The sequence below is a fragment of the Lampetra fluviatilis genome, chromosome 47 (genome assembly GCF_964198595.1).
Source record: "Lampetra fluviatilis chromosome 47, kcLamFluv1.1, whole genome shotgun sequence".
In the NCBI taxonomy this organism is placed as follows: domain Eukaryota; kingdom Metazoa; phylum Chordata; class Hyperoartia; order Petromyzontiformes; family Petromyzontidae; genus Lampetra; species Lampetra fluviatilis.
Genome location: NC_136321.1, coordinates 7,260,186 through 7,279,064, shown reverse-complemented (window position 1 = coordinate 7,279,064; position 18,879 = coordinate 7,260,186). Strand labels below are relative to the sequence as shown.

The following is an 18,879-nucleotide window of genomic DNA, read 5'->3' as shown; positions in this document are numbered from 1 at the left end:
AAAAATGTGTTTTATATACCTACGTGACTTTACCAAAAGAACCAAAGAAAGCTTCAAATCAAGATCGATGACGGTTTAACTTGTGCAAAAATAAAAAAATATAAAAAAATACGTTTAAAAAAAAAACACGCTTTAATGAAAATCGATTCCAGCAAACGCTAAGTATGAATCGGTTTGCGAGGAATTGACAAGTGAATCGACAAGGGAATCGATACTGTCGCACTGTACAGAACACATGAGCTGACCACTCACTGTGCGTGCTGCAGTAGCAGCAACACGTGGGGCGCAGTGCGTCCTCTGGGGCTCCTGAATGTCGCAATATCTTCGCCAATTAACGTCGCCGCGGTGAACTTGAAGGCCCCCCACCACCCTCGACATGGCGTGCGTGTTCCGCAGGGCAGTGGCTCGCCAGGTGGGAGCTTTGCTGACGTTACATTAACCGCGTTACACAGTAGACAGCGCACACGCGGCTACACAACGCAAGTGTTGATTCGTCAACTCGTGTGTGTACATAAAGCCCTTGATTGTCAACCGACTGCCTTGTGAGAGGCTGCTCACGCCGTGCGAGGTATTTAACCACAGTATACTTGACGGTGGTCACTACCGGTTGGTGAAGGCGGGCAGCAAATATAGCACCCACAACGTAGAACTGTACAGAGATAAAGATCCCCACGTAGCCTTTACCAAACTGTTGGGGCAACTGCTGTCAACGACGAGCACATGTGAAGGGCGGTACGGCAGCACCACGCCCGGCCGCCTTTGTCCCGTTTACGCATCGCACTCGGCACTCGTTTGAGGCTGAGTCGACCTAGGTGTTGGCCGTGAGCGGGAATCGAACTCGGGTCGCCGGGTTCGTAGCGCAGCGCGATAACCGCTCCCCACAAAGTAGTGTACAAGCACCTTGTAGTGTACAAGCACCTTGTAGTGTTCAAACACCGTACATGCAGTGTACAAGCATTTTACTTGTCGAGTACAAGCACCGAGATGGTTATCTCCCCACCCCGACTCATTGACTCCTCCCTGCCCAGCACCCTATATAAACACGTGTCTTGAATAGTTCTCTTCACACGCTACAGTAATTATATTGGAGCAGTTACACCTGATGACGGAGGCTTGTGTTGCTTCCGAAACGTGATTTAATTTAGTTATTTGCATTTATTTTTATTTTATTTCATTATTATTTTTCACCTACGTGACTTTACCGAAATAACCTAAGAGTATGAATCCTTGCAGTCACGAAAGCTTCAAATCTAGAATCCCCACAAAGTAGTTTACTGAAGCTTTAAATCAAAATGTAGTTTACTGAAGTCTTGATTTGAAGCTTACGTGACTGCAGGAATCCATTCTCTTTGGTTCTTTCGGTAAAGTCACGTCGGTAGAAAATAAAAAAATTAACGACGTTTCGGGCACAACACACAAGCGTCCGTCATCAGGTGGGACCGTCACTTGATACAGTAATTTTAGCTGTGACGGTCCAACCTGATGACGGAGACTTGTGTTGCCTCCGAAACGTCGTGATTTATTATTTTATTTCTATTATTATCTATTATTTTTTTACCTACGTGACTTTACCGAAAAAACCTAAGAGTATGAACCCTTGATGAATGGTCTTCTCAACCCTGCTCAGCTTCCCGAGATTTCACGATTTCGGCCACAATCCGTGTGGGTTTATCCATGTACGTTCAATTTCTCTTGCACCGTACGTGCGGGGAAAGTAAAAACTAAACACAATATTATTCTCAAACATAACCTTGGGAAGGTTTTGATTTAAAGCTTTCGTGACTGCAGGGATTCATATTCTTGGTTTTTTCGGTAAAGTCACGTAGAAGGGAAACAATAAAATAATGAAAGATATAAAACAATAAAAATCTCACGAAGTTTCGACTGCAACACAAGCAATCATCATCAGGTGTGAAAAACAGCAAGAAAAAAACGCCACTTTTTTCAAATGTTCTTGCTGTGGATTTCACACCTGATGATGATTGCTTGTGTTGCAGTCGAAACGTCGTGAGAATTTTATTGTTTTATATTTTCATTATTTTATTGTTTCCCTTGTACGTGACTTTACCGAAAGAACCAAGAAAATTGGTTACCAATGACCAAATCACCCAGAATACACACCCCCCAAACTTCTAAAGCTAAGCAGGCGTTGTTTGAGCCTGGCTACGTTGGCGACGCTGATGGTGACCGCCACGCACAAACAGGTTGGCCATTGATTGCCGGCGGGGCTGGCGTGCTTGGGCATGCGAGGCCAGTGCGGAACAATTCCATTGGTTTTCTTTTTGTTTCTTTCAGTAAAGTCACGTAGAAGGGAAATAATAAAATAATAAAAATAAAACATAATAACATTATTCTCACGACGTTTCGGCCACAACGCAAGCAGCCGTGACTTTACCGAAAGAACCAAGAAGATTAATCCCTGCAGTCACGAAAGCTTTAAATCGAAATCCATTGGTTTTGTCCGCCGATTGCTCCCACGTCTTCTCAACCAAAGCTGAACCGGCGTGCAGCCGTCACCAAGACAGCAGTGGGTTGTGACGAGAAAGTGGTTTTGGAGACTTGGCGGTGTTCGCTGACAACGAGTCTCGCATTGCGTTGTCTTTGCGCGCAGCTTTCGCGAGTGCTGGCCGCAGATGAAGAGGCACTGGTTCCGCTGGTGCGAGTGGTTCCAGTCACCAAGCAAGAGGAGTACGTATTGGCAGTGCCGGATTAAGCTAGTGCAGGGCCTGTAGCATATGTTATAAAGGGGCCCTAAATAAATAAGATATATTAAAACACATTTTTTTTACTTGTATATTAAAGTAATTGTATTTTTTTATTTGCTATACAGCCAGATAATACGACATCGCTAACCTTAAACACCCAGTCGTTCATAAAAGTTGAAGGCAGTATAGTACTATAGTAATAGAGCAAGTGCAGAATCACCGAACCGGAATTGATAGCTTGAAAGCATTTAGCGCGGGACCCTTGAAAGTGCGGGGACTGTAGCATATGAATCTTTTGCTACTAGGATAATCCAGCACTGCGTGTTTCCCTTTGTGTATTACGGAGAGAGAGGGTGGAAGTGGCACCCAGTCTGTGCACTGCACTGAGTTTGATGCCCGGCCACAGTTAACGTTCATGGCGAGTGGTATCTGAATCGGTATTTAGGCCACCCTACACCAACTCATACCGACAAGGGTGGTCAAGTATGGTCAAACAATCCCATGACCCGCACGGCGTAGAGACGCTCTCATCCAGCGATGGATTGACAAAATGTCTGTACGTGTGCACAACTCTAACTCTGGGAATTGACAAGAGAACGAGTAGTGTTGTGGTGCCCCTTTGAATTAATAAGCCACCGTCTTCCCATCAAGTGGAATTCCCACATTCCTGTACCTGGAAACCTTCATTCCGGATTGACAAAGGGGTGGTGAGCAATTGCGTTTAATATTTTCCATTTCAATCCCCCACCCCACTAGCTCTGGTATCCGTGCTTTGCCTCGTGTCACTCAGCCTCGACTCCTCCGTGCCCGCAGTTTGTCCGGGGACCGCGCTCATTTACAAGTGTCCGTGCGGGCGCTGGCGGACGGGGGCCTCCTCGGTCCAGTCGTCGACGTGGACGCCGAGGCCCAGAGTTTGGCACGCAAGGTGCGATGTAGGAGCATGCCCAGCCCCCCCGCCCCCCTTAATGCTGTCTGCACACGATGAGGCTCATATCGCACTCGCGCGCATTTGCCAGGGCTGATAACGAGTAATTAACAACACACTTTTATACAGAGGCGTTTAATGTGGCACCTAATCCTGCAGATTCCACAAATTGTCACAATTACGGAGTCGCGATTCGATTCGAAATATATTTTCGTTTTTACTGTCTTGTTTGTGTTATCATTGCTGTGTTGTTTGGCGTGTTTGCAGCATTTTGTTCTTGCAAGCATGATGCATTGCATGTATCATCAAAATAGGAAATGATTTAAGGTTTTTGCGTTTGTCGTGTGTAACTCTCCGATGTGTTTTAGGGTTGTTACCTCATTTTATTTGGGATAATTCCCTTCTTACGTTGAGGCACGTGAAAATGTCCTCTTTTGCAAGGGCAACAAGACATTTTAAGTGCGCAAAACGTTTAAAAACAGTACATTTCACAGTTTAGACTATTTTTGATAATAGTTTAACAAAAATCGAATAAGGCGAAGTAAGGGTGAATTATTGCACTTAAACATTTTAAGTCTACAAAAAATATTGTGTAAATTCTGAAAAGGAAAGTGACTTAATTTTTACAAGCAGAGGCCATGGAGAAAATTGTTCCAAATGTAAAAAAACAAATAGACTTTAGGAAGCCGCAAAACACAATGATAATGTGTCCACGTGTAGGGCGAGTGCGTGCACTGATGACCTCTCCTTGCAGGTGCCATGCGACTCTGTGGTGAGGGCGGTGGGAGTACAGAGGCAAGGCCTGCTTGGGTTCACCGTGGATCGAGCCCTGCTGACGTCGGTGAGGGCACCCCAACCTCCAAGCTTCTACGCCATCTGTATTGTGATGATGATCATCTATTCTAGATTTGAAGTTTTCGTGACTGCAAGGGTCCATACTCTTTGGTTTTTTCGGTAAAGTCACGTAGGTAAAAAAGAAAATAAAAATAAATAAAATCATGACGTTTCGGAGGCAACACAAGCTTCCGTCTTCAGGTGGCACCGTCACAGTTAAATTACTGTAAAATTACTGAGATACAGTAATTTTGTAAATTTACTGAGATTTTAATTTTATTTTTTACCTACGTGACCTTACCGAAAAAACCAAAGAGTATGGTGATCATTGTCATCGTGGGCCATGGTCTTTCTACCGCAGCCCTCCCCATGGCATCACCATCCGTCATGATCCTGCGATTCCACAATCCATCTCACTCCTATACGGGACCTTTCTTGCCAGTATCAAAATATAGATCCTTTAATAAAGTATTTATTTATTTTACGTACATATGAGAATAGGTTTTCCCCTTTTTGTCTGGCAACAAAACAGGTGTTGAGATGTTAAAACACCAAATTGAAACCTTTTATAAGGAATCATGTCTGCATTAACCACAATACTTGTGGTCAGAATGCAAACAAAACACATTCCTGCGGAGGGAGCTGGTAGGAACGTTGGGTTGCTCGGTCAATGGCCAGGGTCAATGGCGGCGTGGTGTATTCCGCATATATGCACGACTGTGAGGGCAGGCACAAGCCGGCGTGAGTAGGTTAAACGTTGAGTATTATAAGGGCACCACGGGGTGAACAGCCACTCCCGACTCAGCCCCACCCCTCACACCCCCTACCCAGCCCCACCCTCCCCACCCAGCCCCTCCCCACCCAGCCCCACCCATTTTTCGATGCACGACGGACGGACACAATAATCCCCTGTGGGATGGTGTAACCAGGAGGTTCCTACCAGTAAAACATACTCTGGTAATATGCATTGTCTTTGAAACTGATTGGTCCATACCAGAGACAACTTCCTTTTGAGCCGAGTCCCTAAACGGCGTTAGACTAGAGGATGCCAAAAGGCGTACAGCACAAAAACAAGTAATATCAGAGTATGATGTAGTTGCTCACCCCGAGCTCTCATTACTATTATGGTTAATGCAGACATGATTCCTTGTAAAAGGTTTCAGTTTGGTGTTTTAACATCTCAACACCTGTTTTGTTGCCAGAAAAAAGGGGAAAACCTATTCTCATATGCTGCTACTGGCAAAGGAGGCCCCATGATATGTTACAGCTCAATTCACACTTCCTATCAGTCGCAAGGCATTGATTAAAGTTTAGACGGGAGCCAACCGAGTAGCACGGTTGGCCACGTACGGTGCGAAAGAAGTTGCATCGTACGTACATAGAGTAATTCCCATGCCCCCTGTTTACGCTCTGTTGTATCGCCGATCCTGTTTACCAGACTGTGCTGCGCAGAGTGGAGGAGGATGGAGAGTGTTTCGGAGCCACAAGCGAGCTGTTCTCTGGCCTCCCCAGGGAAAGAATCATCGTCGAGTACAGGTGAGAAATTTCACTGCTCCTGACGTCAGTAAGGTTGATGGCAAAAGGTGCAGCCCTGCAATTACTTGTTCACATTACTGCTGGTGGGAGGGCCTCCACTAGAGGGAAGCTCTACAGAGCCCCTCCATAGGGTATTGGGCCTACTCTTCCTGGTGGCCAAACATCTTGGAAGAGATGGGAATACCCACAGCTTACTCCACCACGCACGATTTTCCGATGGTAGACTAACTGTGGTTTACCAATTTTTACTGTAGTGTGGACAGATGGGGGCATTTTTCAACTGCCGTGCGACGTCTGCATTGCAAGCCCAGCGTGCAAACTTACATTAATTAAGGGTCTCTAAAAGGAATTCGTTTGGATGTTTTCATCTGCAGCTCGCCTAACATCGCTAAGAAGTTCCACGCTGGGCACTTGCGGTCCACCATCATTGGTAAGCGCCTGCACCGAAGGTTAACTGATGAACGTGTGATTGGTGTTTAATCTCTGTGCTGCTGTTGCCGTTGTAAACTCTCATGATCTGTGGTGGGGGGGGGACGCGTGTCGTTACATCGATGATGCAACGCTGCCTCCATGTGCTCACATCTTGCTGATCTCTTCAAGGAATATAAACCATCACGCAAACTCCGGTCATCCTTGCAGTGGCTTTCGGCTAACCATCGAACAAAGACGATCACTGCATCGGACGCTTTCAGATTCGCTTCTGCGGCCGTTTGGAATGCTCTCCCTTCTGATATTAGGAAGCCACTGGAGCTATGCACATTTATATCAAAATTTTAAGCTCACGTCTTTATAAATGCTTTTTGGGTTTAGTTTGCTGTCCTTCCCCCCGCACCTCCGAATAGGACGGTTGGCTACGTACGGAGCGAAATAAGTTCTACACACATACGTCTCTTCCCACAGGAAATTTCCTTGCGAATCTGCATGACTTCCTGCGGCACGACATCATCCGTATGAACTACCTGGGTGACTGGGGCATGCAGTTCGGTAGGTTCGCTCTCTCGATATGATTTTTCATGACACGATACATGAAGGGTTGCCCTCATCCTGCAATGGCTTGACAAAAGGCCTGCTGCATGTACACAATGACATTGCGAAAAGTCTCCGAATCTTCTTTCTATTGAGGGGAGTATTAATTCTAGATTTGAAGCTTTCGTGACTGCAAGGATTCATACTCTTAGGTTTTTTTCGGTAAAGTCACGTAGGTAAAAATAAATAATACTAATTATAATAATAGAAATAAAATTATAAATCACGACGTTTCGGAGGCAACAGAATTCTCCGTCATCAGGTGGGACCGTCACAGCTAAATTTACTGTATCAAGTGAGGCAAAATTCCAAGAGACAAGCTCTTAAATACAAGTTGAGGAGGGGGGAGGGGCTTATCTGAATGTGGTAGCCAATGAAAGGAACGTGTTGGGGGGGGGGCGGGGCTAAAAGAAAACAATAGGTGCACATGTTGTTTTTCCCAGTGTTGGTTGACAATCCAAATACACCGAAAAAACCTAAGAGTATGAGGGGAGTATTGTTTTTTTTAATGCATGCAAGTAAAAAAAAACACATCTCGGCCTAATTTGTTTTCTGTATTTCAACAATTTGCCAGGCATGCTGGGAGCTGGGTTTCAGCGTTTCGGCTCCACGGAACACCTGGAGAGAAACCCTATTCAGCACCTGTTTGAGGTGAACCTTCACCTTATCATCATCATCATAATAACTCGAGCTCTGCTTTATAGTCAAGGTGACCAGCAGACAGGGCAATGCAATAAAACAATGCAGGCACGTTATAAAGGGAGCAGCTGACTTTGATCAAGGTTAACGTATCTCATTTGAGGTCGGTGGTAAAATCACCATCATTATCTAATGGTGGCTAACACTACTGCAGTCCTCAGCTTATAATCGTCACTAATGAATCCTTATTCGCTCATGAATAGATCTTGGATAATCTAGTAGAGGTCTGGGGATCCTACCTCCTGCGGGCCATACTTTTACGCACGTATGTTGAACTTCTTTCGCACCTTACGTAGCCAACCGTGCTAATCTGAGCTCCGAAGTTTCTTGAAACTTTCAATCGCGAAAGCTGCATATTCATAAAGCCCGCGAAATGGCCCACAAACGAATCTGAGCCGCTTGTCTACTTCAGAACTGCAGCCTGACACCAATGTGCTGGTGCGAAGAAAGCAGCTACAGGCATCGCATTGGTGCGGTTAAGCGTCTTTCATTGAATAACGCTCATGCGCGTTTAAACACATGGTTCGCCAAAGCCTAGTTCAGCACGTAGGTAAAAAATGAAATTAATAAAAAATAAAATAATAAAAAAATCACGACGTTTCGGAGGCAACACAAGTCTCCGTCATCAGGGATTTATTATTATTTTATTATTATTAATTTTAATTTCATTTTTTACTACCTACGTGACTTTACCGAAAAAAACTAAGAGTTTGAATCCTTGCAGTCACGAAAGCTTCAAATCTAGAATTAATACCTAGTTAAGCACTTTAAGCAAAGGGTTCCCCAACCTCTGGTCTAGGACACCACAATCTATATGCAACACTCCAGGGCATCTTGAGATGTTAACTATCTCTCGCCTGGTATACAGGTCGTGAGTTCGATTCCGACCCTGACACTTGTATATTTGGAGTTTGCGTGTCTCTCCCCGTGGCCGTGTGGATTTTTCTCTCGGTTCTCCAGTTTTTCCCTCCACGTTAAGAAACACGCGTTTAGAGTATGCAGTTGCTGTAAATTTCCACACAATAAGCCACTTTGTTGAGCGATCATTTGTGTCCATGTCCCTTCTGAAAAGAGTCGGTCTTAACTGGCAAAATAATAAATAATTTAGTTTTGTGTCGATTTAAAGCTTTCGTGACTGCAGGGATTCATCTTCTTGGTTCTTTCGGTAAAGTCACGTAGAAGGGAAGTAATAAAATAATAAAAATAAAACATAATAAAATAATTCTCACGACGTTTCGGCCACAACGTAAGCAGCCGTCCTCAGGGAGACAGCGACCTGGTCTTCACCTGAGGACGGCTGCTTGCGTTGTGGCCGAAACGTCGTGAGAATTGTATTTTATTATGTTTTATTTTTATTATTTTATTATTTCCCTTCGACGTGACTTTACCGAAAGAACCAAGAAGATTAGTTTTGTGCCTCGTGTTTTACATTGCATGAAAGGACGCTGAATTGTTGACTGTTGCCTTAAACGCCTCGCCCTGCCAGGTGTACGTGCAAGCGAACCGCGCAGCCAAGGACGACCCGGCGCTGGCACAGGAAGCTCGAAGCTTCTTGCGGAGCCTGGAGGACGGCGGAGACGAGGCGCTGTCTCTGTGGCGGAAATTCCGTGCGCTCAGCGTGGAGAATTACAGCATGACGTACCAGGTACGGACCCGCAGCACGCATGAGGATCATATCAGAGTGAGCCAGATGGGGTAGGCAGTCGTGTTCTCTACGTAGAAATGGCCTTGCTGAGTGTCAAGGCTGTTTTTTAGAAGAGGCCTGCACTGGGGCGATGTGACCACTTTGTTCTTTGCAAAATTGTAAATATTAGGGGGATAACGTCAAATGCCTGTATTTAAGGGCTGGTTTTTTGGAATTTTCCTCACTTGATGCAGTAATTTTACCTGTGACGATCCCACCTGATGACGGAGACTTGTGTTGCCTCTGAAACGTCATGATTTATTATTTTATTTTATTTCCATTATTACTTTTATTAACTTAAAATTTTATTTTTTACCTACGTGACTTTATCGAAAAAAAACCTAAGAGTATGAATCCTTGCAGTCACGAAAGCTTCAAATCTAGAAAGAATCCCTTTGCTGCATGTGGCTATGATGCTTGCAGTGATGGAACAAAAAAAATTGGACCAACTGGTTTGTGAGTTGCACAGGACAAGATAGGCCATGTTCCACCAACCCCACTTCTTCGAGAGGCATAGTTTGACAAAATAGGAAAGTTTGACAGAAACAGGCCATGACAATGTCAACATATCACTCAGTTTTTATGATGTTAATTCTAGATTTGAAGCTTTCGTGACTGCAAGGATTCATACTCTTAGAGACTTGTGTTGCCTCCGAAACGTCGTGATTTATTATTTTATTTCATTTCTATTATTACTTTTATGATGTCGCAATGGCTTTTTTTTATCTTGAAGAAAGTTTTTATTTGTCAAGCTTTTCACTTTCCAGACAAGCTCTCGTGTGAACGTCCCCGTGTTTTTTGTCGTCTTGCTCTCAATGCTCCCGTCCCAAGCGGCTCGCAGTGCGGTTTGACGAGTACTCAGGTGAGTCCCTCTACAGGGACAAGGCCCAGGACGTGGTGTCACGGCTGAAGGAACTGGGCCTCTTCACAACAACCGAGTAAGACGGCAGCAAAGAGAAATAAAAATATCCCCCCGTATAGCGTTAAAATAGGCTGTAGGAGCAAGTGCTGTTAGCGAGCACCTATGAAGGGTTATGGGGGGGCAGTGGCATAGTGGTTAGCGTGCTGCGCTATGAACCCGACGACCCGGGTTTGATTCCCGCTCATGGTCAACACCAATGACGGTTGTCTGAACCGGTCCTGGGCCTCTCCTAGGTTGACTCGGCCTCAAATGAGTGCCTGGAACGGTATGTAAAGATCGCCACTGGGGAGACAAAGGCAGCCAGGCGTGGTGCTGGCCTCCCACCCCTTCTTGTGCCGTGCCGGCTTTCATAGGTGAGACAACAGCATAGAAAAAGCAAAGATCTTTGTTTTTTATGACAGTACACACACACACAGACACACACAGTGGCCTTCTATCGTAAAGTGGCATCCGGGCGACCAGGTTTTTATACCCCTTTTCCACTCACACATCCGAGCTGAGCAAACACAGGGCCCTCACGGTACGGATGGTTTTCCACTGGCTGTTTGCCGTGACAGAGCCATGATATGTTATGTTAGGCTGACAAGACCGTGCTCAAGCAGGGCCATAGGCAGGGCTAATGTGACGTCAGTGCAGTACACAGCGTCACCGCATTGACTCGCTCATTGCGTGTGATGTCGGTCGACTGCGAGGAGATGGCATCATCGCGGCGTCTACGTGCGTCTGGACTCGTTGATCGCATGTACAGCCCTGGCGCTTACTGGGCGGCTTGGCCTAACCCCACTGTGGCTCGGTTGCGCAGGGGATTAAAAGTTAAAGTGACTCGGCATCGATGTTGTCGAGTTGCGCCAAGGAGGAATGCGTGAGTATCCGTGTGTGTCCCCAGGCAAGGCACGGGGGTGGTGGATCTCTCGCCGGGACGTGACATGACCTCACTCGCCACGCTCACGCGAAGCGACGGCTCCTCCCTCTACCTGACCAGGTGTGTGGAGCAGGGCGGTGGGACAATGGGGTGGTGGGGCAGTGGGGATGTCGTGCAAAGTGGTGTTGCTTACCCTACAGAGACGTACGCCGTATTTTATAAAACGATATATAAGAGACAGCATGTAGTGACACCAGCTTGTACTATAGAGACACAGTCTGGAGCAACACCATTAATGCATTCATTCATTGATCAATATTGATTGTTAGGCATTTGATATATTAATTAAATTATACTTGTGAGAAACATTTGTTTTTGTACGGCTGGCAACACCCACAGACCTTACGAACAGTTGTGTTCTGCAGTGAACACTGTCAACCAGTAAAACAAATCATGCAAGGCAAACACGGTACAGGCAACTTGCTTATAAGGGATTACATTTTGAATCATTGCTTCACTTGATGCAGCTAATCTGGCTGTGACGGTCCCACCTGATGACGGAGACTTGTGTTGCCTCCGAAACGTCGTGAATTTTATTTTTATTTTTGTTTTGTTTTATTTTACTTTCATTACTTTTAATGTTTTACCTACGTGACTTTACCGAAAAAACCTGAGAATAGGCATTCTAGATTTGCAGCTTTCGTGACTGCAAGGATTCATATTCTTAGGTTTTTTCGGTAAAGTCACGTAGGTAAAATGTTTTAATTAAAATCGCGTCGTGATTTTTATTTTATTTTACTTTTATTAATTTTTTACCTACGTGACTTTACCGAAAAAACCTAAGAATACGCTACAGGCAAGTCAGTAAGGGAAAGGTTGCACACACCCCTGTGGTACAGAACGCTTGAGCAGTGCGCAAGCGTTGAGAGGCATACGCGTTGAGCGTTGAGAGGCATACGTGTCTCCCTTGTGTTGTGCGCTCATTCTAACCAATACAGGGACATAGCGGCCGCCGTTGACCGCATGGATCGCTATTGCTTCGACAAAATGATCTACGTGGTGAGTGGACTCGCCTCCCCCTCGTGCTCCCTTGCCCACGCTTGTGCAGGTGTTTGTGCGCTCGGCTATAGACGTGTGTGCCTCGAGGCACGGAGTTAATTCCCACGCTGTGTCTGCCCGCTCGTGTCTCGTGCAGACGGACAAAGGGCAGGAGGGACACTTCCGCCAGGTGTTCGAGACCCTGAGGCTCATGGGAAATGGCTGGACGGATCGGTAGGGAACTTTAACAGCACATTATTATGAATGCTACCCCTATCCCCTCCCTTTGATGCTGCTAATCCTGCATAATGCACGGGCATAATATGACTTTGAAAACCCCCCGCCCACCTCCTACGCATTTCACAAGTAGTACTAATCCCATATCTGCATTTCCCATAAATATGCAAAATTCCTCTTGATATGCAAATTATTTTGTCAAGACGCTCTTCCCCCTCCAACCCAGCTTAAATATACGCTCCAAGCCTAGGGTGTTTCATTCAGACGCTGTCTTCCCGACAGACCTGTTCTTCATCTGAGGACGGCTGCTTGCGTTGTGGCCGAAACGTCGTGAGAATTATTTTATTATGTTTTATTTTTATAATTTTATTATTTCCCTTCTACGTGACTTTACCGAAAGAACCAAGAAGATGAATCCCTGCAGTCACGAAAGCTTTAAATCGAAATTTAACAGCACAGTTTGGGGACATTGCGAATTTTCTCAAATTTGAGGTGCCTGCAAGCGACCTCTGGTCTACATGGCAGGGGGCACCACTTTTTTACCTTCACTGCTGCAGAGAGCGACGGTCGTAGCATGACGGTGAAACTAATGTTTATTTAAATCCTCAGAGCTGGAATTTGGCCAAATTAAGCACAGATAGTAAAATTGAATGTGATTGGTTAATTTTGTGCAGTCATTGGTGAGCTGGCTGAGATCATCAACGTGCTGTACTTGAGAACCCAGTTTAATCACTGGTGGCAGCCTTTATTCAAACCTAGGAACTCGGCGATGCCACCTCAATGCTCTGTACTCTGAGCAGCCACCCGGCCACCAAAGCAGGACCCACGACCATTTTACAATTTGAGGAGGTGGCTTGGAGGAATGCCTTCATCCAGCAGTGGATTGTCATTGGCTGTCAGCCAGCCGCTGCACACATCTTCATGAATAGACATTTAAAAACAAGCCATGCAACCCAGACTATGGACCATATAAGTAAGCCACTGTAGCCTGCGCTCCTTCAATAGAGGGACGGCAAAACTCCACACACAAACTCTCTCCCGAAGCCCTCTCGTGGCGAGCAGATCTCGACGTTGGCATTGAGGTCCTGAACGTGTTGCCACCGTACGCAAGAGTAGAATGTTGATCACAATGCGGCTGCCCCCGCCAGGTGCGTTCACGTGGGCTTTGGCCTGGTGCAGGGCATGAAGACGCGGAGGGGCGACGTCGTCTTTCTTGAGGACGTGCTGGACGAGGCCCAGGCCAGGATGAGGCAGAACATGGACTCCACGTCCAGTGAGTGCCGCGCAGGCAGACCGCACACGTCTTGTTGAACCCCCCCCCCCCAACCCCCCCGCTGTGTTCCGGAGAACTAGGCAATTTCCCCCGTGTTGCGGGGAAACATGCAATACGGTAGCATTGTAACAATCACATATGATAATTGGTTTTTTACCCTTCTATCTGACAACAAAACTGACACCTTTTTTTACAAGGAGTCATGTTTGCATAGACCACAATACCTGCAGTCATAATGCAAACAAAAAATATAACTCTGATGATGTATGCCTTTGGCGTCATCTGGTCCAACCCATGTGAGACTAGGCTCTAAGGAAAGCTGTCTCGGGTGTGGACCAATCAACTTCAAGGACAGTGCATACATCATCAGAGTTATGTTTTTTGTTTGCATTATGACTGCAGGTATTGTGGTCTATGCAAACATGACTCCTTGTAAAAAAGGTGTCAGTTTTGTTGCCAGATCGAAGGGTAAAAAACCAATTATCATATTTTTTTACTGGCAAATGAGGTTCCAATGGTGGAATCACATGATACTTGAGTTCCTGGCCAATTTTACATTTTATGGCAAAATAGCCAGTGGAAAAAAAACGCCTGCATTGTTAGGGCCCCACACTGGCTCTGCTGCGATGCCCATGGGAAAGGGGTATTGCGTCATGCCTTCAGGCCTGTACTCGGGCAACTGCAATAAAGAGTAAACCCCTCATGACAGCCTAACTGACGTTTTTTAAAATCTCAAGAGCTGCCTTGCCGTTGACAACACTCGTGCCCACGCGACGCGACCTTTCGAACCGAGCTTCGCCGAAGCAGTGGCCACGTTTCCGATTTGATTCTTCACAGCCACCAAGGAGCTGGATGACCCAGAGGGCACGGCAGAGAAGCTCGGTATTGCCGCCATCATTATTCAGGTGCCCTCCTGCACAAATTCCATCTGCTGCGTGCCATTGGCCACTGCACGGACACACACACACCCGCCGCTCGTGCTCCAACCTGAAGCCCCGCTCGCCTCATTGCGTTGGTCAGGACTTCCAGGGTGACCTCAAAAAAGGCTACAGGTTCGACTGGGACCGAGTACTGCAGAGCCGAGGCGACACGGGTGTCTTCCTGCAGTACACACACGCGCGTCTCTGCAGGTGGGTGACTATCGTAGCACATGCTTCCGCGGATGTGCAACATGCCCCTTGCGTTACGCTACTTGCACAGATCGTGTGGATTCCTCGATTAATATGCGACATGCGTGGAGGTCACCGGTTCGATACGATCTCGCGGTGTCAGTTGAAAGAATTGGCAAGGTTCTTAAATGCCCCAGCCTCTCTTCACCCGGCGTTATAAATAGGTACATCAGTTATTCGATCGGCTGGCCGTGTGTGGTGGGGTAAAGTGTGGGTACCCCCAGAGTCGATTGTCAGGCCAGCCAAAGTGGTTTTTGGCTGAAATGAGCATGGGGGCGGTGCTCATCTCATGTTTACAGCCTTGAACCATTGGTGGAAATTCCACATTCCTAAGGATGGGGGGGGGGGGAAATTGTTTATAGAGAAAACCTCGTCCAATTCCTACCAAGTTAAAGGGCTGATACAAACGAACACATGGTCATTTGCACGGGTGCCACCGTTGTTCATTGACTGTAGTCTGGAGAGGAGCTGTGGGGTGGCGCTGGAAAAGGAGTTCAGTCCAAGCCACCTGCAAGAGAGCCCCGCGCCAGCACTGGTGCAGCACCTGATGCGGTAGCTTGCGCATGTACAGACATGGACACGCACAGACACGCACGCACAGGCACGCACAGGCACGCACAGGCACGCACAGAGACGCAAGCACGCACAGAGACGCAGGCACGCACATGCACAGACGCGCGCACTGGCACGCATGGACGCACACACACGGATACGCACAGACACGCACACACACACATGCACAGACGCGCACACACGCACAGACACACACCACACACGCATGGACGCGCACACACAGATACACGCATGGACACACGCATGCACGGACACACACATGGACACGTACAACAACTGCCATTCGCCACTAAGTGGCGGTAACATCACCACGGCGCTTGTGCCAGGCTATGTGCACGTTTAGGCCACGTAAAGTGTCGAACGCCCGCTGGCAGGAGGTCACGGGGCAGACCCAGGTGCCATGGGTCGACTGACTGAGATGACTGGCCGACACGTATACACACACAGACACATTGCGCGGTTACACACGCACAGAAACGCAGGTCCCCACGCAGTGCCAGCTGAGAGTTCCCATTGGAAATATCTTCAACCGAGGCTTCGTGGTAACCTCACCATTGTTAGCATTGTTTAGCTTAGTCATAAGAAGTTCATGAATTCGTTTTACAAAAGTGCCTTTCAAAAAAATCACGAAGCCCTGAACAATTAAGCGGCAGTATTATGGCCACGAGAGAGATAGTCCGAGCTCAACGGATAAGAGAGATACGTGTGGGAGCAGTAACAAATGTGGAGAGAGAACCAAAAAGCAACAGAAAAAAAGGAATGTCAAGGCATGCCTTGAAAAAATATCAGCAGCGGCTGTCATTGGCATCAGCAGCATCACTCATAGCCCTTGGTCTGCTCGATGACAACCTGTGGTCCTTCAATTCGTGTCTGTATGTAGAACTTCTTTCGCACCGTACGTAGCCAACCGTGCTAATAGGACGTGCGGGGGACCACCGCTCGGTCATCGGTGATCAGAATAAGAAACTTATTTTTGACGAATACTTTCGGCACCAATGACACCGGATGTTGATAACGACCGCGCGCGTCCGTGCGCATGGCGGCCGCAGCTACGACGAGGCGGTGGAGGAGGCGGCGTGCGACCTGCAGCCCCGACCGCTGGTGCAGTTCCTCTTCACACTCAGGTGATGCAAGTCCGCAGTTGCCCGGTTGCCGGCTCTGCTCGCTTTACACCTGGGTGGGCCGATAATGCGGAGCGTTGAATAAAAACGAGCCCTACGTCATTGGCAGCAGCAGCAGCTGAATCATATCATTCAATGTCATCTGATTCTTGTACTCGTATGCATCGAATTGTTTGTGTAACAATCGATTTTGTGGGATGTCAATTATATGCTTATTTATATTCGTATTACGTAAAGGCTAATATGCGTCTATTCCCCCGGGTCTTTGACCCTGCCTTTACAAAGCCTAGCGAAGTATGCTCAAATAACCCCCACAAACCAGATAGACTGAGAAGAAGGTGCTGTTGTTTATTAAGGATGACAAATTGTTCGAGGTCCCCACCAGATGGGCAATTCGTTCAGGGGGCAATCCCGACTGAAATGAGGTCTGGTGGCTGCACGAATATTAAGGGCATATCTACAGCATAGTCCACATTGCACAGTCGTCGTACGCATGTATGTTGAAATTATTTTGCACCATACGTCGCCGCACCTTTAAAGAACACTTGGTTAAAGTGGACCATCCTGGCGGGTGGTATAAGCGCGCCGTTGACCGAGTTGTGTTTTCCCATGGCAGTCGGTTGGCAGCGGTGGCTCACCGGAACCTTCCTGTCAAGGGGATGCCCTCCGACCTCGCCCAGGTGAGCCAACCTGAGTCCGTTAAAGCAACGCAGCCCTATGCCCAGAGCCGGATTAAGATTGTGTAGGCCCCTGGGCTGCAGGTACTGTGAGGCCCCCAGTAATATTTTCAAAAGGTAAACAGTTAAAGAAAAATAAAATTGTATTTTTACAAGGCTAACAACAAATAAAATTCAGCATTCACATTTGAAATAACTTTTCACTTCATCTCTGGAGGCCCCTCCAGCTGGTGGAGGCCTCTGGGCTGCAGCCCCTAAAGCCCCCGTGCCTTAATCCGGCCTTGCCTACGTCACACGCTTTGTACCAGCCTGGATCTCGGCCGCACATTTTCATCGCGTGGACTTGTCCCAAGACGACCTATAATGGTCATGACTCGCTCCTGCAGCGGTATTCGCAGTTGTGCTGTACGGCTCTCCGACGTGTTTGCGGGTAAAGCGCGGGTGCTCCCACTTCGTCAAAGGCGTCTTGCCAGCGTGGAAGAGGAGCCAAGATTACCCTTCGGATGACTCAATTACGCCAGCAATGTGGCATGAGCAAAGCAATTGCAGGGCTACACCTCTACCCTTATTGTTCTTTGTCGGTAGGCTCGTCTTAACTGTGGCAAGAGGGGCGCCACGGTGGCAAGATGTTAACTACCTCACCTGGTATACAGGAGGTCGTAGGTTCGATCCCGACCCTGACACCTGTCTATTTGGAGTTTGCATGTTCTCCCCGTGATCACGTGGATTTCCTCTGGGCCCTCCTCATTTTTCTCTCCGAATTTTCCCCTCCTCATTTTTCCCCCCACATTTTTCACCCCACATTTTCCCCGCCACATTTTCCCCGCCACATTGTAGCCAGGTCGCTTCTGAAAAAGAGCTCGGTGGGCCCTACACCTGGTTAAAATAAACCAAAAATTCGTTTAGTTTTAGTCTCGGCCATTGTTGTCGTGTCGCCGTGGGGGACGCAGGCCAGGCTGCACCTGTTTGCGGCGGCGCGCTCCGTCCTCGCCCGTGGACTGCGGCTGCTGGGCATCGTCCCCGTCGACCGCATGTGACGGCGCCGTTAGGCTCCTGCGGCAGCTCCGGGCGGCAACAGCTTCAAGACGATCGCCAGGCGGCGGGCGGGCAGACGGGATTGTCGCAGTGAAGGCGGTGGGGGGGGGGGGGTTACTGTCACTCGCGGAGACTGAGGCGGCTGCGATCGCAACAGGGCCGTGTGGGAGCGGCAACCTGCAACAGCCGACTCGATGCAATGTCGAGGATGTTGATACAGAGTCAGAATATGTATTTATGCTGGAGGAATTCGATGAGCTATCGAGCTTTGTTTCACAGATGTCCAGAAATGGGGAGGCGGTGGCAGAAACGTGGCGATGCTCAGGCACTCGGACTTCTGGCTACAGGAGTTGGAATCCTGCCTGTGAATTCAGCGCAGTGGGGCAAATCGGAGCGTCCGCACGAATTGTCAGGGAAGTTCTTGGCCAGACTGGCTGCGTGTGCGTGACGAATGAAGCCAGCAGAAGAACGACAAACACAGCTTGCACACACTGCAATAACTGCCCCCGGAGAAAAACCCATGGGAAGACAAACATTGTTATCTTGCTTCATAAGGATCCAAC

General features: G+C 47.6%; 1 protein-coding gene across 1 annotated transcript; it reads left to right on the top strand.

Moving 5' to 3' along the window:
- Window positions 1-231: 231 nt before the first annotated feature.
- RARS2 (arginyl-tRNA synthetase 2, mitochondrial) lies at window positions 232-18,383 on the top strand. Its single transcript, XM_078877188.1, has 20 exons — window positions 232-412; window positions 2,612-2,688; window positions 3,519-3,630; window positions 4,385-4,471; window positions 5,903-6,000; window positions 6,375-6,430; window positions 6,901-6,984; window positions 7,601-7,677; window positions 9,212-9,370; window positions 10,241-10,347; window positions 11,218-11,313; window positions 12,192-12,252; window positions 12,389-12,465; window positions 13,617-13,741; window positions 14,579-14,646; window positions 14,762-14,871; window positions 15,367-15,462; window positions 16,533-16,607; window positions 17,221-17,284; window positions 18,232-18,383. Exons 1-20 carry the CDS (start codon window positions 377-379, stop codon window positions 18,316-18,318), a joined length of 1,752 nt encoding a protein of 583 aa, XP_078733314.1. The 5' UTR covers window positions 232-376; the 3' UTR covers window positions 18,319-18,383.
- Window positions 18,384-18,879: the final 496 nt, after the last annotated feature.

Coding starts and splice junctions, on each gene's coding strand:
- RARS2 (XM_078877188.1), top strand. CDS start 377: ATGGCGTGCGTGTTCCGCAGGGCAGTGGCTCGCCAG. Junction 3,631..4,384: donor CCCAGAGTTTGGCACGCAAG/GTGCGATGTAGG, acceptor CTCTCCTTGCAG/GTGCCATGCGACTCTGTGGT. Junction 14,872..15,366: donor ACACACGCGCGTCTCTGCAG/GTGGGTGACTAT, acceptor CATTGACTGTAG/TCTGGAGAGGAGCTGTGGGG.